This window comes from Oryctolagus cuniculus, chromosome 7 (genome assembly GCF_964237555.1).
Source record: "Oryctolagus cuniculus chromosome 7, mOryCun1.1, whole genome shotgun sequence".
NCBI classification, from domain to species: Eukaryota; Metazoa; Chordata; class Mammalia; order Lagomorpha; family Leporidae; genus Oryctolagus; species Oryctolagus cuniculus.
Genome location: NC_091438.1, coordinates 41,623,285 through 41,634,479, shown reverse-complemented (window position 1 = coordinate 41,634,479; position 11,195 = coordinate 41,623,285). Strand labels below are relative to the sequence as shown.

Here is an 11,195-nt window from a genome sequence, read left to right as displayed (position 1 = left end):
CACTAAGTATGATGTTTTCCAGTTTCATCCATTTTGTTGCAAATGACCAGATTTCATTTTTTTTTTTTACCTCTGTGTAGTACTCCATGGTGTATACATCCCATAATTTCTTTATCCATTCTTCAGTTGTTGGGCATTTGGGTTGATTCAATATCTTAGCTATTGTGAATTGAGCTGCAATAAACATGGGGGTACACATAATTTTTTCATGTGCTGATTTCATTTCCCTTGGGTAAATTCCTAGGAGTGGTATGGCTGGGTCATATGATAGGCCTAAATTCAGATTTCTGAAGTATCTCTATACTGTCTTCCATAGTGGCTTTACCAGTTTACATTCCCAATAACAGTGGATTAGGCTACCCTTTTCTCTACATCCTTACCAGCATTTGTTGTTTGTTGATTTCTGCATGAAAGCCATTCTAATGGGGAGTGGGCAGGTGAAACCTCATTGTGGTTTGGATTTTTATTTCCCTGATGGCTAGTGATCCTGAACATTTTTTCATATGTCTATTGGCCATTTAGATTGCCTCTTTTGAAAAATGCCTGTTTATGTCCTTTGCCCATGTCTTCACTGGGTTGTTTCTTTTCTTGTTGAATTTCTTGATCTCTTTATATATTCTGGTTATTAATCCCTTATCAGTTGCATAGTGTGCAAATAATTTCTCCCATTCTGTCAGTTGCCTCTTCACCTTGCTGATTGTTTCTTTTGCAGTGCAGAAGCTTCTCACTTTGATGTAATCTCATTTGTCAATTTTGGCTTTGATTGCCTGTGCCTCTTGGGCTCTTTTCCAAGAACTCTTGCCTATACCAGTATCTTTTTTTAATTTTAATTTTTAAATGTTTTTAAAATAAAAAATCATCCTGGGATACCAGTAGTGGTAGTGTTTCATTTTTTTAAAAAAATATTTGTTTATTTGAAAGGCAGAGTTAGGGAGAGAGAGAGAGAGAGAGAGAGAGAGAGAGAATCCCATACACTGTTCCACTTCCTAAATGGCCACAACGGCCAGAGCTGGGCTGATCCAAAGCCAGGAACCAGGAGCTTCTTCCAGGTATCCCATGTGGGTGCAGAGGTGATCTTGGGCCATCTTCTACTGCTTTCCCTGGCCATAGCAGAGAGCTGGATCGGAAGAGGAGCAGCCAGGATTCAAACCAGTGCCCATATGGGATGCCGACGCTCTAGGCAGTAGCTCTACCCGCTATGCCATAGCACTGGCCCCCTATGCCAATGTCTTGCAGGGTTTCCCCAATGTTTCTAGTAATTTGATGATAACAGATCGTAGATTTAGGTCTTAAATCCATTTTGAGTGGATTTTGTGTGAGGTGTAAGGTAGGGGTCTTGTTTCATACTTCTGCATGTGGAGATCCAGGTTTCCCAGCACCATTTGTTGAATGACTGTCCTTGCCCCAGGGATTGATTTTAGTTCCTTTGTCAAAGATAAGTTGGTTGTAGATATGAGGATTTATTTCTGGAGTTTCTATTCTGTTCCATTGACCTATACATCTATTTTTGTACCAGTACGAGGATGTTTTGATTATAATTGCCCTATAGTATGCCTTGAAATTGGGTATTGTGATGCCTCTGGCTTTGTTTTTGTTGCATAAGATTGCTTTAGCTAGTCAGGGTCTCCTGTGTTTTCATATGAATTTCAGCATCAGTTTTTTTTTTTTTATATCCGAGAAGAATATCCTTGGTATTTTGATTGGTATCACATTGAATCTGTAAATTGCTTTCATTAGTATGGACATTTTGATGATAGTGATTCTTCCAAACCATGAATATGGAAGATTTTTCCGTTTTTTGTGCCTTTTTCCATTTCTTTCTTTAATGTTTTTTTAATTCTCATTGTAGAGATCTTTGACATCCTTGGTTAAATTTATTCCAAGTTATTTGATTTTTTGTAGTCTTTGTGAATGGGATTGTTCTTATAAGTTCTTTCTCAGCTGTGGCATTGTCTGTGTATACAAAGGCTGTTGATCTTTGTGTGTTGATTTTATATCTTGCCACTTTACCAAACTCTTCTATGAGTTCCAATAGCCTCTTAGTGGAGTTTTTTTTGGATCCTCTATATATAGAATCATGTCATCTGAAAACAGGGTTAGTTTGACTTCCTCCTTCTCAATTTGTATTCCTTTGATTACTTTTTCTTGTCTAATAGCTTCTGCTAAAACTTCCAGGATTCTATTGAATAGCAATGGTGAGAGTGGGCATCCTTGTTTTGTTCTGGATCTCAGTGGGAATGCTTCCAACTTTTCTCCATTCAATAGTACGCTGGCCTTGGATTTGTCATAAATTGCCTTGATTGTGTTGAGGAATGTTCCTTCTATACCCAATTTGCTTAGCGTTTTCATCATGAAAAGGTGTTGCATTTTCTCAAATGCTTCCTCTGTGTCTATTGAGATAATCATATGGTTTTTGTCCTTAAATTTGTTAATGTGATGTATCACATTGATTGATTTGTGAATATTGAACCATTCCTGCATACTTGGGATAAATCCCACTTGGTCCAGGTGAATGATATTTCTGATGTGTTGTTGGATTCGATCGGCTAGTATTTTTTTGAGGATTTTTGTGTTTATGTTCATCAGGGAAATTGATCTGTAATTCTCTTTCTCTGTTGTATCTTTTTCCAGTTTAGGAATTAAGGTGATGCTGGCTTCATAGAAAGAGTTTGGGAGGATTCCTTCCCTTTAAATTTTTTTAAAGGTTTATTTATTTTAATTGAAAGAGTTACACAGAGAGCAAAGGATAGGGAGAGAGAGAGAGAGAGAGAAATTCTTCCATTTGCTGGTTCACTCCCCAATTGACCACAGCAGCTGGAGTTGCGCTGATCCAAAGCCAGGAGCCAGGAGCTTCTTTGGGGTCTCCCATGCAGGTGCAGGGGCCCAAGGACTTGGGCCATCTTCCACTGCTTTCCCAGGCCATAGCAGAGAGCTGGATCAGTAGTGGAGCAGCGGGGACTCAAACTGGTGCCATATGGGATGCTGGCACTGCAGGCGGTGGCTTTACCTGCTGCACCACAGTGCTGGCCCCTCAATTGTTTTCAGTAGCTTGAATTCAGTGATGAAACCATCTGGTCCTGGGCTTGTCTTTGTTGGGAGGGTCTTTATTGCTGATTCAATTTCTTTCTCGGTTATTGATCTATTTAGGTTTTCTGTGTCTTCATGGCTCAATTTAGGTAGGTTGTATGTGTCCAGGAGTCTATCCATTTCTTCTAAGTTTCCCAGTTTGTTGACATACAGCTCTTTGTAGTAATTTCTGATGATTCTTTTTATTTCTGTGGTGTCGTTAAATTTCCTTTTTTCATCTCTAATTTTATTGATTTGAGTCTTCCTCCTCCCTTTTTTGGTTAGTTGGGCCAATGGTGTATCAATTTTGTTTATTTTTTCAAAAAACCAGTTCTTTGTTTTGCTGATCTTTTTTATCATTCTTTTGGTTTCAATTTTGTTTATCTCTTCTCTAATTTTAATTATTTCTTTTCTCCTACTAGTTTTGGGTTTGGTTTGCTGTTGTTTTTATAGGTCCTTGAGATACACTGAAGGTTCATTTAGTTGGTGCATTTTCAGTTTTGATGTAGGCTTTCCTTTTTACACTGCTTTTGCTGTATCCCATAAGTTTTGATATGTTGTGTTGTCGTCTTCTTTTGTTTCTAGAATTTTTTGATTTCTCTTTTGGTTTCTTCAATAACCCACTGTTCATTCAGGGGCATGTTGTTCAGTCTCCACGAGTTTACATATGTTCTAGAGATTCTTGAGTTGTTGATTTCCAGATTCATTGCATTGCGGTCCCAGAATATACATGGTATGATTTTGATTTTTTTGAATTTGCTGAGACTTGCTTTATGGTCTAGCATGTGGTCTAGCCTAGAGAAAGTTCCATGCACTGGTGAGAAGAATGTGTATTTTGAAAAGGTAGGAAGGAAAGTTCTGTAGATATCTGTTAGGTCCATTTTGTCTATGGTGTCAATTAACTCTGTTGTTTCTGTGCTGGTTTTCTGTCTGGTTTACCTGTAAATTTCTGAAAGTGGGGTATCGAAGTCCCCCATTACTAGTGTTTTGGATTCTATGTCTCCCTTTGGATTCATTAATGTTTCTTTTAAATAGCCAGATGCCGTAATTAAGTGCATATATGTTTATAATAGTCACATCTTCCTGTTTAATTGATCCCTTAATCATTACATAGTGCCCTTTTTTGTTTTTAACAGTTTTTGTGTTATAGTATTTTTTTTGAGATTTACTCATTTACCTGAAAGGCAGAATTACAGAGGGACAGAAGCAGAGAGAGAGAGAGAGAGAGAGAGAGAGAGAGAGAGAGAGAAAGAGAGAATGAATCTTCCATCTGTTGGTTCACTCCCCAAATGGCCACAGCGTCTGGATCTGGGCTGATCTGAAGCCAGGAGCCCGGAGCTTCTTCCAGGTCTCCCTCCCTGGTGCAGAGTCCTAAGCACTTGGGCCATATTCTACTACTCCCAGGCCACAGCAGTGTGCAGAATTGGAAGTGGAGCAGCCAGGACTCAAACCAGCATCCATATGGGATGTTGGCACTGCAGGCAGTGGCTTTATCTGCTATGCCACAGTGCTGGCCCCTGCACATTAGTTTTTTTTTTTTTAGTATTTTAAAACTTACTCCACAGTATTGGCTTGCAACAACACAGAAATATTGTGTCTATGTGATGTAGGTCAGAAATCTGACACAGTCTCACCGTGCTGGCAGGGCTGTGTTTGTCTTGGAGACTGGAGGAGGAATCCTTTGTCCACATTTCTCCCTCTCCTGTCAGTTGCTGGCATTGCTTGGAGCATAGCTTCCTTTCTACAGACCAGCAAGGGTTGGTCAGTCTCACCTTGTATCCACTGACTTGCTCGATTTCCGACTTCAACTTCTGAGGACCCTTGGGATTAGGTTTGATCCCCATGAATAGTACAATAATCTCCATATGGGAATGTCAGCTGATTAACAGCCTTAATTATATTAACCACCTTCATACCACTTTGCCATGTAACCTGTCACTGATGGGATCTGATGATCATGTGGATGGCATTTGGGTCACTGTGCTATTACCACATGTGGAATCCTCACGTTTCTTTTCTTCCTTCCTTTCTTTTTTTTTTTTTTTTTTTTTTGACAGGCAGAGTGGACAGTGAGAGAGAGAGAGACAGAGAGAAAGGTCTTCCTTTTCGCGTTGGTTCACCCTCCAATGGCCGCCACGGCTGGCGCACCACGCTGATCCGAAGCCAGGAGCCAGGTACTTCTCCTGGTCTCCCATGCAGGTGCAGGGCCCATGCACTTGGGCCATCCTCCACTGTACTTCCGGGCCATAGCAGAGAGCTGGCCTGGAAGAGGGGCAACCGGGACGGAATCCGGCGCCCCGACAGGGGCTAGAACCCGGTGTGCCGGCGCCGCAGGTGGAGGATTAGCCTAGTGAGCCACAGCACCAGCCAAGAATCCTCACGTTTCTAAGACATTCCTCCCCGCCTCCTCCCCTCCACACCGGCTCTGCCTCACTCACACCAGACTCCACACTCAGCTCTCAAAGCCTGGACTGGTGGTGGAGAGAGTTCACACTGGAAGGTTTCCATCTGCCCACACTTTCCATCCCTCAAGTTCTCTCTGCATAAGGAAACTTCCTGCCATGGGCACATGGCTTTTGCAACTTTGGGTCCCGTGTGATTTCTAAGGCTGCCTTGTGACTCTGCCTCCTCTCTTCCTGTCTGCACCCCAAGTTCAGTTTCATGTTCTGACCACACTCGGAGCTGTCCTCTGTGGTCACTACCACTGTGTCTCCCGCAGACACGGAAGGCGCGGGTCTTTCTCTGGGTGTGAACTCAGTGGCTACTGTTCCTACTGTCATTTGCTCAACGTTTAGCTTCTGGGAAATTGTGTTTTGTCTGTAACGTGCTCCCGCCTTCCTTGTAGGGCAATGTCTGGCCTTCAGTGAGGTCATGGTGACAATGTGTGACCTGTGGTGTGCTCCAGACACATGAGATCCCATGCTTTTGTCTCCTCCTGCCCCAGAGCCAGTGCCTGCTCCTCAAATCCTGGCTGAGTCACCATCCATCACATCTGGCTGGTGCAACGTCACCCTGCAATGCAGGGCCACAGGGGCCACAGAGCAGCTGAACGTGACCTGGGAGAGCACAGGCCCCCCCAGCGAGCTGAAGCAGGGAGGGGCACCAGGACCAGCCCCCAACTTCTGGACCCTGGCTGTGAGTCTACCTCTGAGTCAGCCCAAAGCCAGCCTCACCTGTGTGGTCAGCAACCAGGGGGACCAGAAGAGCGCCACCTTGGACCTGGGTGATGTCTGTGTCCAAGGTGAGTGTGCCTGAGACAGCACTGGGTCTATGGGTTTCAGCTTTTCTCCCTGCCATGTTTAGTGACACCCTCTCTACCTGGACCCCCTACAGAGGTCTGGGAGTCCCAGCCCACTCCTGCTTCTGAACATTCCCCCCACGCAGGGAGGCCTGCCAGGACCCCCCCACCCCACCCGTCTTCATGTGGGTCCACGTTGTCTTTGGAGAAGGAAATCAGACTGTGTCACTCATCCGTGTGCTCTCTGGGACTGACCTCCAGTGACTCCCTGAAGGGTTCAGTCTCAGATGTTCCTCTGCCCATGCTGTTGGCCTCACTAGCACACCTCACACTGAGCTGCTTGCTGTAGATTCCTGACAGTGACTCTTATGGTGAGCTTTTGTGGCTTCACTTTATTGTAAAGATTTATTTATTTATTTGTAAGACAGTGTTGGGGTGGGGGGAGAGATCTTCCATCCACTGGTTCACTCCCCAAATGTCCACATTGGTAGGTTCTGGGCCAGACCAAAATCAGGAGCCAGGAGCATCTATGGGTCTCCACGTAGGTGGAGGGGCCCAGGCCCTTGGGCCGTCATCCACTGCTTTTTCTGAGTATTAGCATGGAGCAGGATCAAAAGTGGATAAGCTGGGACTGGAACTGGCACATATATGGGATGCTGGTTCTGCAGGTGGCAGCTTTACCCACAATGCCATGGTGCCAGCCTCTAGGCTTCATTTATTTTCAGGAGCTGTCCATGACCAACCCCCATGAAGTAGTGATAATCCACTTATGTATTTGATTCTTCCATAGACTATTGCACTTTAAGGGATGGGGGTCACGTCTTTATCTGAACTCCTTTCCAAGGTCAAAGTTTGCTCATCAAATGTGTTTCATTGAATGAATGAATGACCTTGTACCCCAAGTGAATCTCATTCTCTCAACCCTTCCTCCCGGAGCTGCAGGAGGGATTTGGTAAATCAGGGCCACTATTACAGTCTCTCCACTTTGTCCTGTGGTATCAGCTAAAGAGAAACACTTAGCATAACCACAAAATCCTCTAGACTTAAACTCCAACCACCTCCTTCTGACCCACTTCTCCCTGGTCTCTTCTCCTGCCTGTCCTTCTCCTGGCAACTCCCAGCTCTGGCATTTTGCCACTGCTACTTCCCAAAAGTGATGGTTCTTGTGATCAGACTGCCACAGACTGAATATTTGGGAAACTCCTGCTCCTTTTCATGACTCGGTTTATCCAGCACCTCCTCTGGGGAGGCCTCCTTGGAGCACTAGCAGAAAGTGTAAAGGCTGTTGCAGGGGTGGGCATTTGGCCTAGGGGGTGAGAGCATGGTTATGATGTCTTTTTTCATTGTAGAAATACCTGGGTTCAGTTCCTAGCTTTGGTTCCTGATTCTAGCTTCCACCACCAAAGACCCTGGGAGGCAATAGATGGTGGCTCAAGTAATTGGGTGCCTGCCAACCACACTGAAGAACTGGACTGATTTCCTAGCTCCATGCTTTAGTGGGAACCATGGGTATCTGAGAATTAAACCAACACATGGGTGCTGTCATTGTCTCTCAAGAGCAAACAAATAAAACATGAAAACTCACCTTTGCTGCGGCCACAATCTGTCAGGAAGCTATTGTTATTTTTTCACATTCCCTCCCTGGCGATGAACTTCTCTCAGGGTGGAACTGGCTTTGTGCATCTCAGCTTCCCTGGCACCAGCAGGAGCCTGGTCATGGTGAGCGGCTCTTCTGTGCTCCTCCCACTTCAGCTCTGAGCCAGGCCCCTTCCATCTCCTGCACCTGCTTTCTCTCTGTCTCCCCTTGGCAGTAGTTGCCCCAATTTCTCTCCTGCCTCATCCCTGCTTTACTCTCTCTGTGTGCAAGAAGCAGACTCCCAGGGACAGCCCACTGCTGGCGTCGTGGGAGGCGTCCTGGGGGTTCTTCTGCTGCTCATCCTGGGAGCTGGGCTATACCTCTGGAGGACACGTGGGAAGAAGAAGAGGAAGAAGAGGAAGAGGCAGAAGGAGGAAGAGGAGACTGACAGAGGCAGGTTGCCCTTCTGCTTTCAGGCCAAGATACTTCCCTTCCCCTGCTAGAGGACCCCATACAGTTTTGGGGTATCCAGATGCTGCCAGGAAGTGGGCCCTACAGAGGAGATGGTGGGGTGACCATGAACTTGGGGTCCATGGCACGAGGAGGGTTGCAGTCTTCCAGGCACAAATCTGACCTTCAGTGTGTGTATGACGCAGGTGCAGCCCTGCAGCGAGACCACAGGGGTGATGATGGTGGCATTGACTACGCACAGCTGATGAAGGAGGAGACTCAGGATGGCCAGGAGAAGGTGAGAGCTGGCAGGCGTGGCCAGCCTGGACACCTGCATGTCTCTGACTGCCTGGCCTTGGCTTCCCAAACCCAGGGATCAGCTAGTGGTCTCCACTGTTCTTTCAGTCTTTTATTATATCAATAGTTTTAAAAAAAGCAAATGTGCAGTTGACTAGTATGGTGTTGGGTGCTTTGGGGAAATCCACAAACCATGCATGTCCATAGGTATTGACTCTGTGCAGGTCCCCTGGGCCTCTATCCCTCAGCTGCTCCACTTACCCTCTGTCCTTCATCCGCAGGCTGGCGGTAGGCAACATCTGGGAGAACAGGAGTCTATCACAACCGTCTACAGTCAGATCCATAGCCCAGGCCAGGGGATGAAGGTCATCTAAGAGGAGAAGGCAGAACTGGCACTCCTGGGCACCTGCACTCCGAGCCTGATGCCTGTGGATCCCTTCCTTTGGTAGCAGTTGTCCAGCAGCAGCCGCCCTCTTCTGCCTTAGCCTGACCTGGTGGCCACCACTCTCCGGGAACACGAGGCCTGTCACTTCCTCTGCTACATTCCATGGCCGCCCTCCCACTCAGGATCCTTATCTTCCTCTGGCATTGCCATGACCCATGATCCTTTCCTCCAGATGCCTGCCATAGAGGACCTTCCTGGCTATGGGCATCGCTAATCCTCTCTGCCTCTGCTGTGTCACTGGTGTCTTTGTGACAACATGAGCTCTGGCATGAGGACATTGGCGACATGTTAGTGCCCTGGAGGAGCCAGGTCTGGATCCTGGGTTAGTAGGTGATGGAGGCAGTGTGGGTGGTAGGACCCTACAAAGGACTGGCCTGAAGCTTCCTTTGAAGACCTTGCGTTGGGCTCCCTTGGGGGGTTGGGCAATGTGTGTGTGTGTATGTGTTGCTGGCTTTGTCTACTGCACATTGCATACCTAGGCTGGAGTCCTTTTTCTTTGCCATGTGTGCTAATGTGACTCTGCCGCAGCCCCAGTTCGGGGCCCACACCCACCTTCCCATGGAGTGGGAAGAGGAATTAGTGTTATCCCTGGCCCTTCCCAAAGAGTGATCCCGAGAAGCCGAGTCCGGATTTACCTTTAGGAAAACAGCCTCAGCTCACCCTGACCTATGATGGGTGCATGGTGATGGGAATGGTGGGCTGTGTTACCCAGGGCCCCTTGGTAGGGCTGCTGTGAGCTTGTTGGATGATGCTGGGGGAAGCTGTGACCCAGCCAGCTCAGCCTCATCTCATGACCCTCAAGCCCTACAGCCTTTTTGACCCAAAATCAAGGTTGACCTCGTTGCTCACTTGCATACTTCTGTCTAGAATTATGATTCCAGCTCATACTCACACCTGTCTGCTGAAATCCCAGCATCCTGTCCAAATCTCTTTTCCACGCTACCTGTTCCAAGAAGCCTCTCAGGAATGCAATGGTTTCTTAAAGGGGTTTCCCACGTCGACCTCCCTGAACACATTGGACCACACTAGGGCCCCTGTGGTCGTCTGTCTTGTGTTGGTTATGAGTCATCCTTCTGGACCAATCTGCAGCTCCAACAGGCATGTATTCCCCTTGTGGGAGGTCAAGATCAAGGAGGCAAGCACCCCTCAGTGTGGAGGACCTGGGCTGCCCTACCGTGCATCCCAAGGGGCTCTGCCGATGGAAAGCCAGAGCATGGAGGTGGATCGTCTCTCTGGTGCTGGCTCTCCTTACATGCAGGTGTGAACCAGATACTCTCCCATGATCCTTCCTGGCCTGGAGGTCTGAACTGGGGACTCTCCACTCAAGCCTCACATTGCCTTTGGACCTTAGATGGTCAGCAACAACAGTAACAACAACAAAACACGGATGTTGTATCATCTCATGGCTGTACACACAGGCGGTGGGTACACTGAAGTTTCTGGTCTGCACCCATCTTCTGGACTCCACATTGTAAATATTCAACTTTTGGAGCTAGCACTGTGGTATAGCAGGTAAAGCGGCCGCTTGCAGTGCTGTCATCTTATACGGGAGCTGGTTCGAGTCCCGGCTGCTCCACTTCTGATCCAGCTCTCTGCTTAAGGCCTAGGAAAGCAGTGGAAGATGGTCCAAGCCCTTGGACTCCTGCACCCACATGGGAGACCCAGAAGAAGCTCCTGGCTCCTGGCTTCCGATCAGCGCAGCTCCGGATGTTGCTACCATCTGGGGAGTGAACCAGCAGATGGAAGACTTCTCTCTCTCTCTTTTACCTCTGCCTCTCTGTAACTCTGCCTTTCAAATAGATAAAAATTAAAAAAATCCAATTATTTACTTGAAATATCCACTTGGATGTATACAGGCACCTACAAATCACATTGAATCTGTTAAAAACTAATTAAAAACTAAAATTTAAAAGTATAAAAAACCCATGTGGATGTGTGGAAGAACAGAGTATCAAACTCTATGTGAGGGTATTTTACATATTATTTTATTATATAAATATTTTACATATTTTTCCTATGTATACATTCTTACAATAAAGTTTAATTTGTTGGTTAAACACAGAGATTGAAAATAATGGCTCACGATAAAACAGAAAAATTATTGCAATACACTGTAATGAAAA

General features: G+C 46.3%; 1 protein-coding gene across 3 annotated transcripts in view; it reads left to right on the top strand.

Annotated features, from left to right (window-relative positions):
- LOC103350039 (SLAM family member 5) overlaps positions 1 to 11,195 on the top strand; it is an 18,757-nt gene extending 7,562 nt beyond the window's left edge. Inside the window, exons 3-7 of one of the 3 annotated variants that reach the window (XR_011390352.1) lie at positions 6,011 to 6,307; positions 8,175 to 8,333; positions 8,537 to 8,628; positions 8,909 to 10,543; positions 10,674 to 10,907. Coding sequence is in view for 2 of the 3 variants with exons in the window: in XM_051858507.2 (XP_051714467.2) it covers positions 6,011 to 6,307; positions 8,172 to 8,333; positions 8,537 to 8,628; positions 8,909 to 9,001 (644 nt within the window). In the remaining variant the exon portion in view is untranslated. Of the gene's footprint in view, positions 1 to 6,010; positions 6,308 to 8,171; positions 8,334 to 8,536; positions 8,629 to 8,908 lie in introns of all 3 variants that reach the window. The other 2 variants (XM_051858507.2, XM_008264273.4) reach the window with 2 other exon arrangements.